We start from the raw sequence: 18,574 nt of genomic DNA on the forward strand, positions 1-18,574 counted from the left end.
GCAGAGGGAGAAAGTGAGAGAGAAGGGCAGTCCTGGTCCAGATGTCCGTAAGTGGACTCATTGGCAGATAAATAATAAGAGCGAGCAGGAAGGTTCGGAGACCGCAGGAGGCCTGTGATGGACAGCAGCCAATGTCCGACAGGCCTAATCAAATAAACGGAGAGCTGCCGACAGACAGGACATCATCCTCCAAATATTCTCATCTGACTTCATTCCGACCATAATACACCACATACACACACACACACACACACACACACACACACACACACACACACACACACACACACACACACACACACACACACACACACACACACACACACACACACACACACACACACACACACACACACACACACACACACACACACACACACACACACACACACACACACACACACACACACACAGGCCAAGGAGCAGAGCAACCCCCAAAGGATCCGATCTGTTTTCTCTGCAGCATGCAACAGAAAACACGAGCCACTGTCAACATCATTTTGTGGGCTTTAACAACAATTACAGGAAATCAAAATCTCACAGTTAACGTCCTGAAATTCTCTTCAGTTTCAAGAGCATGAGGTCACGTCCGATTATCAGGAAACGGTGTCACACACATGTGACATGATGATGATGATAATGATGATGATGATGATAACAAGATTACCCAGAGCTTAAAGGGCCACAGACAGTGTGTAATGTTGTATAATCTGCTATAACCAATTTATGTTTTTGCAACAGTGACTGTTTCCTCGATGTTTGACTCACAGTTGTTGGGCTTTTAAAGCAGCATCTGCATAGAAATCTGTCAATAGCACTCAATCTGTTCCCGCAAAGGGCTTCACGTTGTTACTTTGCTCTAAATATGTAACAATGTTTATCGTACTCAAAGGCTCAATGAGTAGAAAGTTCCTAAAAAACAATGTATAGACTCAAACAAAAATAATCCCTTTCAATGCCGGATCGTGTTTCTTTTTTGTGTGTATACTCCAGACGTCGCTGGGCGTCAACTTCTATAAAAAGGCCACATGCCGGAACGTGAGCATGCATCCGTTAGCAAGGTAGGAAAATGGCGGACACGGCACCGAAAAGACTAAACACATAGCGAAGCCAAACACCAAGCGGGACAAAGCTCTTTCCAAACCGAGACTGATGAACTTTCGGCGCATCAAAAACAGTTATGCGAGGGTCACTGACATCTGTCCATTCAAGCTGACGTTTTCCAGCCCATTTTATGCAGACTGGATTTCGTCAGTTCGTCCTCCTCCACTTCCACTTCCAGTCACCGTACAAGGTCATTGTGGTTCTAGGGCTGTGATAGCTCGTAACGAAAGGGATTAGGAATGGGACCATCGGGGAAATGTATGAAGGGAGCTGTTCGGTCTTGCCCGTGGTGTTTTTCAGGGAAACATGCAGGTTGGAGATCTGCTGTAAATGTAAACTGTGCAGCACTATAGTGGATGTCAAAATAGTCTGAAATTCTAGTGACACAAGGCTCCGGCGAATTCAGTGTTTCCCATCAGAATGTATTTATTCTCTTCAAGCCTCACAAACATCTTCCTCGTACAAATTTGACGACTTTGAAACCTACATTTCATTGATGCCGGTGTTGTTAATGTTAGTATTTCCAAAATAAATGTAATTTTGAAATGATGATCTGCTGCTTCCTGTCATTACTTTGCCGCCGTCTAATTCCCTGGCATTGGTCTGTGTCATACGTCTGAGCTCAGTTTTTGCTAGAGGAAAACACCCTCTTACATGTTGTAGGTAGTTAAAATGATTCATGCTTTTTTGGGGGTCATTTTGGGCCAGTAAGCACAAGCTTGAAACACAACACTGACATAGTCTAGTATTCATTTCCATTGTGCCTGGCCAACCACAAAGTGATAAGTTCAATAAACTCTTCTTTTTGCTGTTTTCGGTCTCCACCTCCAAATCCCAAAATGATAAATCAGGCTCTTTAGCTGCGCAATGCTCCACTATGTTCACCAGCTAGTCTCTCACGCTCACTGCTGTCTGTTTGGTCTTGAGCAGGTAGCATACAGTCCATTCAGCAAACTTATTTGGTTTTGGTTTGGTCACTTCTGTGGGTTTGTTACTACAAGCTACCTTTTGCAAACCATGTGATCCATCGTTAATATAGAAATACAGATCAGAGCAGCTCTACTTGCTGGTGTTTTTTGTGGTGTTTTTGTGTTTTGATCTCGGCAACTACTTGAGGAGTACAATGTCTTTATTATCAATTATAATGATGGGGGAAAAAGACTATTGAAGTATTGAAAAGAAATGTAATTTCTCCTAAATTCTCCAGAGGTGTCAGGTACCTTTAATGACAAAGGCCTCGGCCAGCAGGCGGAGATGGTAGGTTGGTTGCTCGTCTTGTGTCAGCTCCTCCAGTCCAACCCTGGCGCACATTCCCTGGGCGTCCCGGTAGCGACCCTGCACATAGTGCACTTTGGCCATCAGCAGCAGAGCCTCGTTCAGGTACCTGGGCTGGAGGACGAAATACAATAAAAGGGTTTGGCAATAATGGACTAAAAGGACAATATAAGCCTGTGCTCTGTGCACACTTTCAGTACTCCATTTATTTAATTGTATAAGGAAACCCAAGGGAACCCAGGCCAGACTGACTGTGAGGCGGCCTCGGCTGAGTATAGTGTTGAGGTGGCCTTTGGCCCGGCTCAGTCTGGGCTGTGTCTTCTCCATCAGAGGCGTGGAGCTCCGTAATAAGTCCATGTTGTCCTGCAGGCACTCCTCCAGAAGCGCCTCCGCCGTCAGCAGTGTCCCATAGTCATCTAGTGGGTGGGATTGAGAAAGTAAACTGAGTTTTTTTGTGGGTTTGAGCTCTGGGGTAAAAGGTCATATGTTTCTGTAGCCAAAGCCAACCTCATTCGGGTCCATTAAAAACAGCATTTCCCACTGGTTGTTTCTAAATAAATAGACATATTTTGAAGCTAAAGTTTCCATTTCTCTCATACTTTCCTTCAATAGCTTTAACATTGAAATAATATGATAAGCACTCCACGTCCACCACTGAAGATATTGAAGTTTACTCTTACAGTAAACCATTCTGTTCAGACGGGGTTTTCAAAGTCCAACAGTAAACCATGTCTCGATTAAAGCCTTCCTGTTTAGCTTTTTCATTCTGTGCGTGTGTGTGTGTGTGTGCGTGTGTGTGTGTGTGCGTGTGTGTGTTGACATATTTGCAAGTTGGTTTTATCAGCACAGCCTAGGCTCAACCTATCAGAGGAGGGTAAGGTGAGGTTATAAACAGCAGGACGTGTCCAAAGCTATGATTTAACACAGGTTGGAGCAAATACTGTGGGAAGAGTCTGTGTTGCAACGAGTAACCAAGAGGTAACAACATTGTTGGGACTGTTTCAGATTAAACATTCTTGTGTCACAGCAAGAAGATATATGATGTGTTCAAATGAAATCAGTTTTCTCAACTTTTTTTGTTTTCCAGGTTTTCGTTTTCGTTGTAGCTATCACCAAACAGGCAAAAGTTGGAGACTGGCTGGGCAACATAGTGGAGCGTTTAACTGCTAGATATTTCCCTCAGGAGTTGGTGGGACCAAAAGGGAGCAAAAGCATTCCGCTGAACAGAAACATTTGAAGGCTGAAAATGAATGACCTTTAACTGATGTATACACCGGGCAGGGTGTGTAAATCAGCAACTGTTTGCTTACACATTAGCTGTATGAACTTGAAAGGTTATGCTCTGTCAGTGCTGTGTTTCAACTTAATTCTCCTATGTTTTAGCACACAAGCAACGTTTCAGTTGGTTGCAACCTGCAGCCTCACCACTAGTTGCTGCCAGATCCTACACTAGAGACCCTTTAAACCCAAATGGCCACATTGCATTTTGGTTTATAGTTCTGCATGTGGAGAAAAATGTGTGCAGGGTTGTGGCCAGGATTTTTCAATACTTAGGTCCGGATATTTACTTAATTCTTCAATGAATTTGTCTGTAAATTTAATTTTCGTGTTATTTGTACTTCAATTTAAAAAGGTACCCTGTGGAGTTTTAACTGAGGTGGAGTCAGTGGTGGGTCGTCAGGGCCTTCTAAGCCTTCTCTGCTGGCCTAAACAGAATCACAAAGTTATAGCTATTTTATAATGTAATTGTTTTTCACAAACACACTACATGTATTATAATTATTGTTCCCAATTAGCTTATGTTCTCATTGCACAGCTGTCTTCATCTGTTCCTCTGCTCCTTCAGGCCTATGGCTCGGCTTGGGAGCTGGTTAACAGCATCTTTATCCAATCACAATTAATTTGCAGTCGTATCTAAACATAAACAAGCCACAGGGCTTGTTGCTGCTGGACTGGGGCTGCTGGTCCCGCCTCTCTCGCCAATGCGATGTCTTGTGTGTGTGCAGGGTTTCAGTGCCGCGGTTTTGTTGGATTGTTTTGTTATAACTAAATGTGACTGGTTGTTGATTTGGGCAACATGCATTGTTGTTGGCCCGACAGGGTTGGGCTGGTCAAGTCGGTCAGCCAGGATGCACAAAATCACGAGGCACATTGCTCCACGGAGTCATAGCACATTGCTCCACGGAGTCAGCTCCAGGGAGTCATAGCACCCAGCTGTTTAACAGCTGGGTGCTATGCTACTCTTGCTGTGCTGTGCTACTCTTCTGACGGTGATCTCCGGTCTGAACTTACGCTAGAGCTTCATGTGTTGTCATGTGTAGAGAAAACGTGTAGCGACGCCTCCAACCTCGAGGCGTCCGACCGAGAGGCGCTGCGTAATTGTGCGTTGCTCGGCGGGGGAGTCCGCTGGTGGTTGAAGCTTTATGGGTCGGTCCACGCGCCCCGTGTGACCTCCCTCCATGCTTGTGGTGGTGCCGTGTGGCGGAGTGGGTGTCTGCTGTCCACACATGGTGGACTGTGGGTCGGTCTGTGACAGTAACTCCCGGGACACTTTTTTCCCCCGGTCCGCCCATGATGTAGACTATACGGCACTCACTGAAGGCCTAAAACGCACGGCCCGCCACTGGGTGGAGTTAAAGTCAGTTGTGGCAAAGCGCGAAGAAAAAAAAATCCCGTATGAAGAAGAGGACCGCAAGCTACCTAGATAGATGCTTTAAAACTCTCTAAATAAATTAGCGGCTTTGCAAATATTTTACGAGGAAGGAAATGCATTCAGCATGTTAAGTGGACCTCAAAACAAGAAACACAATTTAACTTGACATAGTTTTGGTTTACAAGAAAACTCTGCAGGATGTCCCAGAACAAATGCAGGGACTGACACATATGACCTTGGTATTCTAAATGCTAGCTATACCGTTGTGGATCATTGTCTTTGGCACTGCTAACATTTGATTTCTCCCCCGGAGACTGATGATGAGCGGTGCACAAACATCTGCTTTCGACAGCACACCTTGCTGCTTGAGTTTGACTGACATCAGATTAGCTGATCGCGTTTTACATCACCTCACTTTAAATTACCCAAAGTTAAAATGCTGAAGCGATCCTGGGTCAGGAAAGCTACGAGACGTTATCTGGCTTATTGTGTGGTTTATTTGGGTAACAATAACAGGCTACTGTGGGCCGTAAACCTCTTAACATGTTCACACTCTTTTCCCGGTCAGACAGACCTACTCTCCACAGACCAGCAACACCAACAACAACATCCCACCTCACTCGTTCTCCCAATCACAGACACGCTCAAGTGTCCCACCCCCCTCATAGGTAGCCACGATGATTGACAGGCCCCCCAGCCACACAGCTCATGAGATCTGAACCCAGTAATTGCAATAACTAAACTTCTTTCTGTAAACACAACACTTCTAACAAAACAGGTTAGTATTAACTGTCACTCAGTCCGTTACAATACTTCAAACAGCAAGACACCTAAAGAATGCAAACGGCTGCTTTTTGCCACTTCAGAGTCAGGGTTTTTTCACAACTAAGTTGAATTCCTCATTACACCGCCGGGATGTTCCTCTTTCTTCTCATCTAAAAGTACCTCTCCCTGCGCCTTCCATGCACATCGGATCAGCTAATCGCAGTGGTTCTCAAACTGTGCGCACGACCATCTAGTGGGATTTTTAGAATCCTTTATTAATCCCACAGTGGGGAAATTATTCTCTGCATTTGACCCATCCTTAGTAATTAAGGAGCAGTGGGCTGCTGTGAACTGGGGGTTCAGTGTCTTGCTCAAGGACACTTGACATGCAAACTATGGGGAGACCAGGGATCGAACCGGCTACCTGAGCTACATGAGAACTTCACATAGTACAAAATACATGGACATAAAACATTATTAATAAATACATTGCGAAATGCCTGTACTTTCGTGGAAATGTTTACGATACGTTTGCGCATGCGCGACGGCAGAGATTCTTGGCGACTCACCGATTCTTGGTGTTTTGCCAAAACAAAAACAGCAAAAAAGCATATCTCACGGAGATCGGCTTTTTGTTGGGGCATGAACATTTTTCTTCCAGCAAAGTGGGGCATGACAAAAAAAGTTTGAGAACCACTGAGCTAATGTGAGCCATGCATGCACACAAGTAATGCCACATTGATTTGAACACTTCCGTGCGCGTGCAGGTAACAGTTGACTTGCATGTGAGTCACTTGAACCCATATTTACTCTGCTAAGATGAGGAGGTGGAGGCAGGTGCATTAGCGACTTAGCAATGCTTCATGAGGCGCACAGTGATAAGTGTGTTTGCATTTCTTTGAGCACATGTGCCGCGTGGAATGATTTCAAGGGTAAAGGCAGGCAGGCAGCGGGAAACCTTGGTTATTATTAGATATATGTAGCATGGCTGGCTGGAGTGGCCATACAATATCCTTTTAATCACACTCACTCTTTTACTGTGTACACTGTAAACTTCCAGTGACATGTTATTGTTGGAGCCATCCGGCAACCCCTCGCTGACCCCTCGTACAGGTGTAGGCACCTTTTATTCTTATACATGCTGGGGAAACCTTTAACCACTCTATCGTGTTGAGAGTCCAATGTCCAACTTGTGTACAGTGTATACCCATGTAGGACAAACACATATCCATCCTTGACAAACATATTTCTCACTTAAAACCTTGCTTTTTCACGAATCAGTTGAAGAAATCTGCAAATGTGTTGAGACACAGCAGCTCTTCATTTTCAAAGTAATCTTTTAAAGTCTCTGCAGTTATGTTTTTGTTTGTTTCCTGCACATGAGGTGGTTAAAAATATCAAATAAAAAAATAGCCACGGAAGCAACAGGAGATCATTTTAAACCCCACCAAGTGCAGACTACTCACCGTCCTCGTGGATCCGAGCCACCTTCATCTGGTTAACTATCATCGGCATCTTGTCCCACTGGCACTCGGCCCGGTAGCGCTCCAGCTCCGCTTCCAGGCGCACTTGGGTGAAGGAGATCCGCGATGCCATCGGTGTTCTGTCCCGGTGGTGACTGTACTCCCCGGACACGATGGGAGTAACCGCTGACTGCCAAGAGAAATAAATGTGTAATCTTTGAGTGCGGTGAGGAGGAGGAGGAGGAGGAGGGGTGAGGGTTACTACAGCACAACAGGTCACCAAGCGCAAAATCCACAGCGCAAGCTGTTTTAAATGAGAATGCTTCATTGTTAAATGTTATTATAAGAACTAATTAAGTAATACGTAATCAAATATACAGTACTCCTGAGGCAAAATTTAACAAGGAAACCTTTGCAATATTCAGAAAGTAAACATTTCCTATGTGAACCCTCTTACCTTGTTACACTTCACTGTCATCTTGCAGCGCGTCACAATGCGTGCACTTATTACAGTGCCTGCTATTATGCACACCGGTGTCGACCGGTGACTTCCGATAGCGACGGTCTAATTTGTTGAAAACGAGCGCGGCATTTTGAGAGGGCCTGCAGCTTTCGGGGGTAAAAGGAAAGCATGTCCTCTAATCAGCCACCGTTTTAATGTTTCCCGTTAACACTTTAACTGGATCAGGTGGGGCTTACGGAAGGGGGTAATGCGAAGAAAGCTTCAGGCTATACTCGTCCACAGCTAAGTGTAGAACGTGCATACGAGATGTTGTGTTTTTGTTCTCTCTCTCCCCCTTTAATGGTGTTCTTTTAAAAAACGAGATCATTGGAGAAAAACCAAAACAATTTGAAATTGCTTGGCTTATTGCTCCCTGATCCGGGTTCAGCAGCACTGGCAGGCTGACGCTCGCTGGCTCAGTTACAACATAATACATCTGTCAGCTATTGCACTGTGCCAATAATGTTCAACCGAACATTATATATATTGTTGCTTCAGGTCACACAAACCAGCGATCCTAAATGGGAAAGAAAGTTGTGAACAAGTTGAGGGATAAAGGGGAACATTCGCATCAGCATTCTGACCAACAACTAACATTTTACTTATCATCCACAGCACAGGGTGTAATGTACAGGGGGAGACAGGGGTCACTGTCTACTGAGGGGTTTAAATGAGAATCTATAATCCGCTACTTTATGACATGAAAAAACAAAACAAAACCTCAAGCCTTCTGAACAAAGATTTAGCAGCGTCATTTTCTCTCTGGAAACTTGACATTTGCTTGACACAAATCGACGCTTCTCCTTTCCCCTCAGTTAGCTACACACACAGCGTGTTCCCGTGCTGTTAATCTGACAGGTGAGCGGCTGGCAATGGGCTATTCCCCTCCCCTTGATGACGCAGTAAAAGAGTCACCTCAAAGGGTTAGTCTCTATCAAGATAGGCGCCGCACTGTGAAACATCTAGTCCCTTGTGTAAAATGCTCACAAATGATATCGCGAGAATAATATTGTCAAATAACCCAAATGTTAGTTTGCATCACGGATTTATTTACTCAAGACATTTCACAACTTTGCGTACGGCGATCCTATGATACAGATGTCTTACCTAATTAAAGGTTTGTATAGGTTATAGGTGGTATAGCTCTAATTTTATCTTACTATAACCTCAAACATAATTTTTGGAACATGCATTGAATATAATATAATTTTAATTCAGTCGTGGACTGCTAAAATAAGAACATAGTATGTCAAGCGAGATATCCAGGAACGGGCGAATACCACAGACTGACTTGGGGGAGTAGATCCTCTCGCTTCAGTTGTGTACTCTTCGACCACTTTAACCAATCGCAATGAGCTGTCGTGTCGAAGTGGAGCTACGGCAAGCCACTAGGTCCCTAAAGGCTGCGGCTCATTGTTGCTTGCAGCCGACGACTAAATCAACATAAGTTAGCTAACTGTCCACGGAGCCGAGTGAAGTTAAGCGTCATCGTTCAGGTCAGAATTGAAAGACCATTCAAGTAATTATATAAGTGAATGTCTTGTATAATTTGTGCATTAAACAGTTCATGGTATATATTTTTATCGCAGCCCTGAAATTAAGCTCCGTGCTAGCAAGTGTTATTACAGCTAAAATTAACTTCTGGTCATTGTTAACATAACATCATTTATTTAACCCTGTGGTACATACAGTATGTAGCTTCATGTGACATTGCTCATTCAGCCCATTGTTTTACAGACGTGGTCAATGTCTTCCCTTTTAACACCGTTGACATATGGCTGTATTTGTCTAACGTAACGGAATTTTGATTTACAATCATGACTTCAAATGTTGTCTCCTCTGTTGGCGCCTAGTTAAAACGATAGAGCCGGCTTCCTAATTGTGTCTAATGTAGCTCTAACAAGGTGTTAAAAGGAGAAACCAGATATTTATTAAAGGGGTTATTCAGGTGCAACACGGATGTATAAATGAAAAGTGTGAGGGTAAGAGCGGAGGGTTTAAGAGTAGAAACAAATATGTAAATTCACTGAATATGGACGTAAGATGTGATCTTCCCCAAAAACGTTTTACGTAATTAACGTGTGTGTCTGTGTGTGCCCCGCAGAATGAGGAGTGACGGGTGCAGCGTGCAGTGGTGGGGTCTGATGGTCCTCCTGTCCTGCTGTCTGCTGTGTGTCCACTCTCAGCTGGATCCCCAGCAGCCGCCGCCGGTCATAGCGAGTGCGGCTCACGTTCACGGTCACGGTCGCCTGGACAAAAACATGATCCAGGACAAAGAGTGAGTGTCACCTCTGCGTTCAAACGGGTCTCTGTGGATGCATGCATCAGGTCTTATTTGCACAGAGGGGTGAACTTTGAACATAGTCTCAGACACGTTTTTGACTGCTCTTTGTCTCCCAGCCACATCATGGAGCATTTGGAGGGAGTGATCGACCAACCAGAGAAAGAAATGACACCCCAGGAGCTCCAGCTGCACTATTTCAAAATGCACGACTATGATGGCAACAACCTGCTGGATGGGCTGGAGCTCGCCACAGCTATCACACATGTACACAAAGAGGTGTGTGTGTGTGTGTGTGTGTGTGTGTGTGTGTGTGTGTGTGTGTGTGTGTGTGTGTGTGTGTGTGTGTGTCGATATTGTATCCGTGTAGGAAGCCAAGTATCGATCTTTTATTATATAAATTATAAACTTTTTGGTCCAAAATCAATTGCTTTTTCAGTCCACTAGATGGTGCTGTGTTATTATCTGGTGAGGTCAGCAGAGGTCCCGGATCAGCGTGATTGGTAGGAAGGAAACAAAAATGGAGACACCGGAGAAAGAAATTAGAAATGGGCTGTACATCTCGCACAGCTGTTGCTCAACACACGGGACAACATGCTGCGCCGGTCAAAGACGTTAGTAGCTCCAGTAGCTCTAGTAGCTCCAGTAGCTGCAGTAGCTCTAGTAGCTCCAGTAGCTCCAGTAGCTCTAGTAGCTCCAGTAGCTCCAGTAGCTCTAGTAGCTGCAGTAGCTCTAGTAGCTCTAGTAGCTCCAGTAGCTGCAGTCGCTGCAGTAGCTCCAGTAGCTCTAGTAGCTCTAGTAGCTCCAGTAGCTCTAGTAGCTGCAGTAGCTGCAGTAGCTCCAGTAGCTGCAGTAGCTGCAGTAGCTGCAGTAGCTCCAGTAGCTCTAGTAGCTCCAGTAGCTGCAGTAGCTCTAGTAGCTGCAGTAGCTCCAGTAGCTCCAGTAGCTCTAGTAGCTCCAGGAGCTCCAGTAGCTCTAGTAGCTCTAGTAGCTCTAGTAGCTCCAGTAGCTGCAGTAGCTCTAGTAGCTCTAGTAGCTGCAGTAGCTCCAGTAGCTGCAGTAGCTCCAGTAGCTCTAGTAGCTGCAGTAGCTCTAGTAGCTGCAGTAGCTCCAGTAGCTCCAGTAGCTCTAGTAGCTGCAGTAGCTCTAGTAGCTGCAGTAGCTCCAGTAGCTGCAGTAGCTCCAGTAGCTGCAGTAGCTCCAGTAGCTCCAGTAGCTCTAGTAGCTCCAGTAGCTGCAGTAGCTCTAGTAGCTCTAGTAGCTGCAGTAGCTCTAGTAGCTCCAGTAGCTCTAGTAGCTCCAGTAGCTCCAGTAGCTCCAGTAGCTCTAGTAGCTCCAGTAGCTCTAGTAGCTGCAGTAGCTCCAGTAGCTGCAGTAGCTGCAGTAGCTCCAGTAGCTCCAGTAGCTCTAGTAGCTCTAGTAGCTCTAGTAGCTGCAGTAGCTCTAGTAGCTCCAGTAGCTCCAGTAGCTCTAGTAGCTCTAGTAGCTCTAGTAGCTCTAGTAGCTCTAGTAGCTCCAGTAGCTCTAGTAGCTCTAGTAGCTCCAGTAGCTGCAGTAGCTCCAGTAGCTCTAGTAGCTCCAGTAGCTCTAGTAGCTCCAGTAGCTCTAGTAGCTCTAGTAGCTCCAGTAGCTCTAGTAGCTGCAGTAGCTCCAGTAGCTGCAGTAGCTCCAGTAGCTCCAGTAGCTCTAGTAGCTGCAGTAGCTCTAGTAGCTCCAGTAGCTCCAGTATCTCCAGTAGCTCCAGTAGCTGCAGTAGCTCCAGTAGCTCCAGTAGCTCTAGTAGCTGCAGTAGCTCCAGTAGCTCCAGTAGCTGCAGTAGCTCCAGTAGCTCCAGTAGCTCCAGTAGCTCTAGTAGCTCTAGTAGCTGCAGTAGCTCTAGTAGCTCCAGTAGCTCCAGTAGCTCTAGTAGCTCCAGTAGCTCCAGTAGCTCTAGTAGCTGCAGTAGCTGCAGTAGCTCTAGTAGCTCCAGTAGCTCTAGTAGCTCTAGTAGCTCCAGTAGCTCTAGTAGCTCCAGTAGCTCTAGTAGCTGCAGTAACTCTAGTAGCTCTAGTAGCTCCAGTAGCTCTAGTAGCTCTAGTAGCTGCAGTAGCTCTAGTAGCTGCAGTAGCTCCAGTAGCTCTAGTAGCTCCAGTAGCTCTAGTAGCTCCAGTAGCTCTAGTAGCTCTAGTAGCTCTAGTAGCTCCAGTAGCTCTAGTAGCTCTAGTAGCTCCAGTAGCTCCAGTAGCTGCAGTAGCTCCAGTAGCTCTAGTAGCTCTAGTAGCTGCAGTAGCTCTAGTAGCTCCAGTAGCTCCAGTAGCTCCAGTAGCTCTAGTAGCTCCAGTAGCTCTAGTAGCTGCAGTAGCTCCAGTAGCTCTAGTAGCTCCAGTAGCTCTAGTAGCTCCAGTAGCTCTAGTAGCTCTAGTAGCTTTAGTAGCTCTAGTAGCTCTAGTAGCTCCAGTAGCTCCAGTAGCTCTAGTAGCTCTAGTAGCTCCAGTAGCTCCAGTAGCTCCAGTAGCTCCAGTAGCTCTAGTAGCTCTAGTAGCTCTAGTAGCTCCAGTAGCTCTAGTAGCTCTAGTAGCTGCAGTAGCTCTAGTAGCTCCAGTAGCTCCAGTAGCTCCAGTAGCTCTAGTAGCTCCAGTAGCTCTAGTAGCTGCAGTAACTCTAGTAGCTCCAGTAGCTCTAGTAGCTCCAGTAGCTCTAGTAGCTCTAGTAGCTGCAGTAGCTCCAGTAGCTCTAGTAGCTCCAGTAGCTCCAGTAGCTCCAGTAGCTCCAGTAGCTCCAGTAGCTGCAGTAGCTCCAGTAGCTCTAGTAGCTCTAGTAGCTCCAGTAGCTCCAGTAGCTCCAGTAGCTCTAGTAGCTGCAGTAGCTCCAGTAGCTCTAGTAGCTCCAGTAGCTCCAGTAGCTCCAGTAGCTGCAGTAGCTGCAGTAGCTCTAGTAGCTCCAGTAGCTCCAGTAGCTTTAGTAGCTCTAGTAGCTCTAGTAGCTCCAGTAGCTCCAGTAGCTCTAGTAGCTCCAGTAGCTCTAGTAGCTCCAGTAGCTCCAGTAGCTCTAGTAGCTCCAGTAGCTCTAGTAGCTGCAGTAGCTCCAGTAGCTGCAGTAGCTCTAGTAGCTCCAGTAGCTGCAGTAGCTCTAGTAGCTCTAGTAGCTGCAGTAGCTGCAGTAGCTCTAGTAGCTGCAGTAGCTCTAGTAGCTCCAGTAGCTCTAGTAGCTCTAGTAGCTGCAGTAGCTCTAGTAGCTCCAGTAGCTCCAGTAGCTCTAGTAGCTCCAGTAGCTCTAGTAGCTGCAGTAGCTGCAGTAGCTCTAGTAGCTGCAGTAGCTCTAGTAGCTCCAGTAGCTCTAGTAGCTCCAGTAGCTCTAGTAGCTCTAGTAGCTGCAGTAGCTCTAGTAGCTCCAGTAGCTGCAGTAGCTCTAGTAGCTGCAGTAGCTCTAGTAGCTGCAGTAGCTCCAGTAGCTCCAGTAGCTCTAGTAGCTGCAGTAGCTCTAGTAGCTCTAGTAGCTGCAGTAGCTCTAGTAGCTGCAGTAGCTCTAGTAGCTCCAGTAGCTCTAGTAGCTGCAGTAGCTCCAGTAGCTCCAGTAGCTCTAGTAGCTGCAGTAGCTCTAGTAGCTCTAGTAGCTGCAGTAGCTCTAGTAGCTCCAGTAGCTCTAGTAGCTCTAGTAGCTCCAGTAGCTCCAGTAGCTCCAGTCGCGCTGGAAGCGGCCGTCATTCTGACGCACTACCTGGAGAAGTCGGTGAAATTGACCGAGCTGTGTGCGCCGTTGCCGTGCGCTGTGTCTGCCATTTTTGGGATTTCCACAAATAGTGGTTATTTCCATGGTGGAAATTAAAACAGTTTGCACAGAGATACGCCCCGCCCCGACGATTGAAAGTTGAACCTTGATTTTAATCGGGTTTAAATAAGAGTTCTTGTTCGAGTTTACAGAAACTTGGTGAGTGATATTGCCCTCACTGCTACAGCCAAACTAAACAGACATCAAAATAACTTCCCAAAAGGCTCCCAAAAAAATCAAATGAAGAATGAATAACATCTGTTGTTGTCCCGCTTGCACACGTGAATGTTACATGTTTGTTTTTATCATCTTGCTCCTTCCTCAGGAGAGAGGAGAGAACAGCCAGCCGATGAAAGAGGAGGACCTCATCATTCTCATCGACGATGTCCTGAGGGACGATGACAAAAACGACGACGGTTTCATAGATTATGCAGAGTTCGCCAAATCGCTAGAGTAACATGTCGCCGTGGCCGTGGACACTCTCCGTGTCTGCAACAACATCATCATCATCATCATCATCATCATTAACAACAAGGAATCTGCAGATGAGTAGGCGAACTGAAAAGCTGCCACCAAGCTGTCTAGAAAACCGTTTAATTTTTGCTTTCCCGATCAATCAGGGTTATTGGCCATTTCTGAGTTTGTGATACTTCTGTTTTTTTTACTCAATGTTCAAGCTGGGAGCAGAAAAAACAGTTATGCTAGTAATTTACTAGGCAACAAAAGGGAGGAAAACTAAATTGCTTTGAATTTATTTGACTTTTCTGAACCTTTTGTTTTGATAGGTTCCTTGAAAATCATGCCTTTTTTTTAAATTTTATTATAATTTTTTAATAAAGGGTCACCCAATATTACAAAGAGACATAGTTTTCTACTTAACCCTGACTATGGATATATAGTTGTAATCCAGTTTTAGTGAGCTCTCAAAGATCTGTGTGCCAAAAGGCCTATACGATTAAAATCCCAATACTTTCATTGGGAACTATAGTGCAACTATCAGTGAAGTGGGAGCAGAAGTTTCAGTGGCAGTGCAGGTGCATCGCAAAACTAAACCCCCAAACTCTCTGCGTGGATAAATGTATGTATAAAAAGGGCCTTGGGCTTTTGAATTCACACAGGTAGCCCGAAACAGAATGTACCTGTCGCTTTAAATGGAGCCCAGTTTCCATTTGAAACCATGACGCGTACACACTGGACTTATTTACTCAAGCTGAGACGCCGTCGCTGTGCATTACCCTACACAGCGGACCAAACGCTTCACTGTGCAAACGATTTCCTCATTTCATTTGCTGTTTTTGTTTTCTCATGATAACGGAGAAGTGGCCTTGACTTGCTCAGCTGTACGGTTGTGTGTGCGTGCGCGCGGCAGAAGATGTATTTTTGAGGTTGCGGGCAAAACAACACACCATTGAATGTTGCGAGCAGATGTTTCTGGAGATGATTACAATTATTCGAGCCAATAACCACCGTCCTCGCTGTCGTCTGCGAGCCAGCTGACGCTTGACAACGACACCTGATGTCACAGAGTGAATGTGAAGCAGCACCACGCCGCCGACTCGTGGTCACTGGATACGCTTGACTGAAAGCACACTGGTTGCCACTGCTGTTGTTTAATAAGCTGCAGTGTCAGTTTGCTTCAAATCAGTAGCTGCCTTTTTTTCTAAATGGATCAAACTTGTTTCTGTGTTTGTTGAATCCATCTCTGTGTGATGGTTTGATGAATTCCATATTTTTGCCATCCAGTATTGATTCTTCAATCAGTTCAGGTTGTTGATTTAGATATAACAAAAACAAAATAACTGAAAGCATAACGGATGCAACTGCATTGTTTCTAGAATGTGAAATATTAAAAACTGTAATCTACAAATTTGTGATGTTTTCATCTTTATTTTTTAGATTATCATGCACAGTGATATAAATTGGGTATATTGGCATTGCCCCTAAAGCGTGTAGGATTGTGCACATGCAGCAGATAAAAGACAAAACATTATTTATTATTTTTTAAATTGGCCTCTGTTACTTCTCAGCTCCAGGGCGAGGCGGGGTCCAGAGGCTGCATAGGGGCCAGCGAGAACATGGGTGAGGTGAGGCCGCTCCTCAGCGGGCCGTACCAGTCCTCGTGCTGCCGCTGGGCGGCCGGGTGTGGCGGGACGCTGGGGCAGGGGCACGGGCCCACGGGGCCCACGGGGCCCGGGTTGCGGGAGTACGCCCCAGAATGCAGCATGTGGGGGAGGCAGGGGATGTGAGCCAGGGGCTGGGTGTAGTACTGCCGAGCCATGCCGGGCGGCTGGACGTGCATGCCGCCCAGCAGCGCTCTGGGGCCTGGCATCACACCCACTGGGAGCACTTTCTGGGAGGCCCGCTCCTGCTTCCGTTGTTTGGCTCTTCTGTTCTGAAACCAGACCTGCCGGGACAAGGACAGGATGGAGACAGTTGGTCTGCACCCCTTGGGTCAAGGTAACACCTGACCTGATTATAATTCAATTCAATTCAGTTTATTTTGTATAGCCCCAAATCACAAATTACAAGTTCTATGTTAATGCGATATGCAAGAACAAGGGTTGAGGGTGTGGTTAAAGCAGTGAGTGAGTTTCTGTCCTTTCTGACAGAAGCCAATCAAATCACAACAATGAGTACATTTTGCACTAAGGCTATTATCCACATGCATATTAAAATCACCTACAATAACCGTATCAGTTTTAAGGACTAAACTTGATAGAAATTCAGAATACGGACCAGGTGCCCGGTACACTATAACAAATAGAATCGGCTGTATTGTTTTCCAGGTTGGATGTGAAAGACTAAGAACAAGGCTTTCAAATGAGTTGTAATTTAATTCAGGTTTAGGATTTATTCATAGACTTGAGTCAAAGATGGCAGCTTCTCCACCTCCTCGGCCGGTGTCTCGAGGAATGTGAGTATTTATATGACTTGGAGGAGTTGATTCATTTAGGCCAGGTTTCAGTAAGACAAAAAAAAATCAATGTGATTGTCTGACATTAATTAATTTACTAATACAGCTTTAGAAGACAGATCTAATATTTAGGAGTCCACATTTAATTATCCTATTGTGTTGCACTGTTGATTTCTCTGGTTGCATTTGATTTCATTAATGTAAGTGGCCGTGGGACAGACACATTCAATATGAGCGATATCAGTTGTTGTTTATGTAAATGTTTCTGCAGTCTTGTGAGTCCCCGGCGAAGCTGAAATCACAGATCTAATAATAGACAATTAAATGAAGTGAGTGGTTTTTGGTTATCGTTCCCTCAATATCCACGTGACTTTTGGGATATCTTAATTTGAAGGCCATCCCACCTGAATGCGAGCCTCGTTGAGCTTGGTGATGCGAGCCAGCTCCTCTCTGTAGTAGATGTCGGGATACTGGTTTTGACCGAAGGCCATCTCCAGCTGCTCCTGCTGCTTGTGGCTGAAGGTGGTGCGGTGTCGTCTCCTGGCCGGAGACGGATAGGCCCGGCTCCGCCTGCCAAGGCTGATGCCCATGGGGGTCTCGCACAACGTCACCTTCCTCACCGACCCTCCTATATCTGTTTTCAGGAGGAATAATAAGAGTTGTTGGGGCTTTTCATTGGAAGCCGAAAATACTTTTTGGAGACAATTCTCCGACTCCTATTTCCCGAGTTACTTGGCATGATACGGAAAAAAGAAAAATGGACTAAAAAAACTTGTGAGAGCCCATTTCACCAAATGTGTGTCTCAAAAAAGAGGGATTACGCTGACTTTATGGTTCCCACTGCCGCCGGCAACCTGAGAGCCGCGGAGCTTTAGCTGCCAAAGACTAAACTCGTGAGAAAAAGATACCAGAAACTGGGGGATTTGACAGAGATTATTACCACAAAGTGACTAATCTTACAAATTGGTGCGCTGAGTTGACCTTGTCCATCCACATCACGGCGGTTAGAGAGGAGACGGATTTGATGATGGGTATTAAGTGTTCTCACTCACAACTATTAACTATTTTTACCGCACCTGATTACATATTCATACAGTTTAACACTAATCCCTTACTGTTAAAGTAAACACTTTAAATTGATTAATTTGATGCAATTAATACACTATTAGGCTCAGACTAATAGGAAGTACAGTTGTTTTAGGGCTAAAACTTTGATTCTTAAGCACCCACCTGTCTGGTTCTGATCTTACACATTCAATTTAAAAAAAAGAAAATCAACTATTTTAACTATTTACTCTGTTTGAGCTGTAGGATACACTGCATTACTTTAGTAAGTTTCATAAAGTTAAGAGAAATATTGCTGAAAGCATGCAAGATTGCCAAGAGAGGAACTTTTCACTGCAGGTCTCCCTCCGTCGCCGTGTCGTCGGGGAAACTCCATCATAATATGAAACAAACTAGTAATTATCATTTTGGACATCTTTTTGGACTCACCTGCACTAGAGCTGACAGTAGCCATATCAGAGTAGACATCTGCACAGTCCTGCTGGTTCCTCACTGCGTCTCCTGCTCCCTTTACCAGGGCCATCACTGCAGCTCTGCTCGCACACGTCTGAACCCCCACGGACAGTGGGACTGACCGGGAAGTCACATGCTGGGGCCGCCCACCTCGGTTCACCTTTACCTGTGTGAGAGTCTACGTCACAAACCGCAGTGGGCTGCTCACTGGGACTCCCTACATTTCCCTACATTTTTGCAGAATGCCCTTTTGCTGGTACCTTTACAGAAATACAAAAGCCTGGTCAAGTTTATGAAACATTAATATTTCTCCTTGTGAGATTGTTCAACATCTGTACTAAGTGACAAAAAC

At 45.5% G+C, this 18,574-nt stretch overlaps 3 protein-coding genes across 3 annotated transcripts in view; 1 reads left to right on the forward strand and 2 right to left on the reverse strand.

Moving 5' to 3' along the window:
- ttc7a (tetratricopeptide repeat domain 7A) overlaps positions 1–8,539 on the reverse strand; it is a gene marked incomplete at both ends in the record, with an annotated part of 52,096 nt that extends 43,557 nt beyond the window's left edge. The window contains 4 exons of the mRNA XM_079230177.1: positions 2,325–2,493; positions 2,632–2,795; positions 7,264–7,450; positions 8,483–8,539. Coding sequence (XP_079086303.1) covers positions 2,325–2,493; positions 2,632–2,795; positions 7,264–7,450; positions 8,483–8,539 — 577 coding nt within the window. The remainder of the gene's footprint in view (positions 1–2,324; positions 2,494–2,631; positions 2,796–7,263; positions 7,451–8,482) is intronic.
- A 1,328-nt stretch (positions 8,540–9,867) lies between these two features.
- On the forward strand, positions 9,868–15,648 carry mcfd2 (multiple coagulation factor deficiency 2, ER cargo receptor complex subunit; the record flags this gene model as incomplete). Its single annotated transcript, XM_079230309.1, has 3 exons — positions 9,868–10,040; positions 10,163–10,322; positions 14,116–15,648. 3 exons carry the CDS (start codon positions 9,868–9,870, stop codon positions 14,245–14,247), a joined length of 465 nt encoding a protein of 154 aa, XP_079086435.1. The 3' UTR covers positions 14,248–15,648.
- A 165-nt stretch (positions 15,649–15,813) lies between these two features.
- On the reverse strand, positions 15,814–18,304 carry prop1 (PROP paired-like homeobox 1; the record flags this gene model as incomplete). Its single annotated transcript, XM_079229908.1, has 3 exons — positions 18,199–18,304; positions 17,109–17,338; positions 15,814–16,194 (listed from the first exon to the last, which is right to left on the reverse strand). The coding sequence occupies exons 1-3, from the start codon at positions 18,290–18,292 to the stop codon at positions 15,814–15,816; spliced, it is 705 nt and encodes a 234-aa protein (XP_079086034.1). The 5' UTR covers positions 18,293–18,304.
- Between the last annotated feature and the right edge of the window lie 270 nt (positions 18,305–18,574).

Source organism: Taurulus bubalis (genome assembly GCF_910589615.1).
Source record: "Taurulus bubalis genome assembly, chromosome: 14".
In the NCBI taxonomy this organism is placed as follows: domain Eukaryota; kingdom Metazoa; phylum Chordata; class Actinopteri; order Perciformes; family Cottidae; genus Taurulus; species Taurulus bubalis.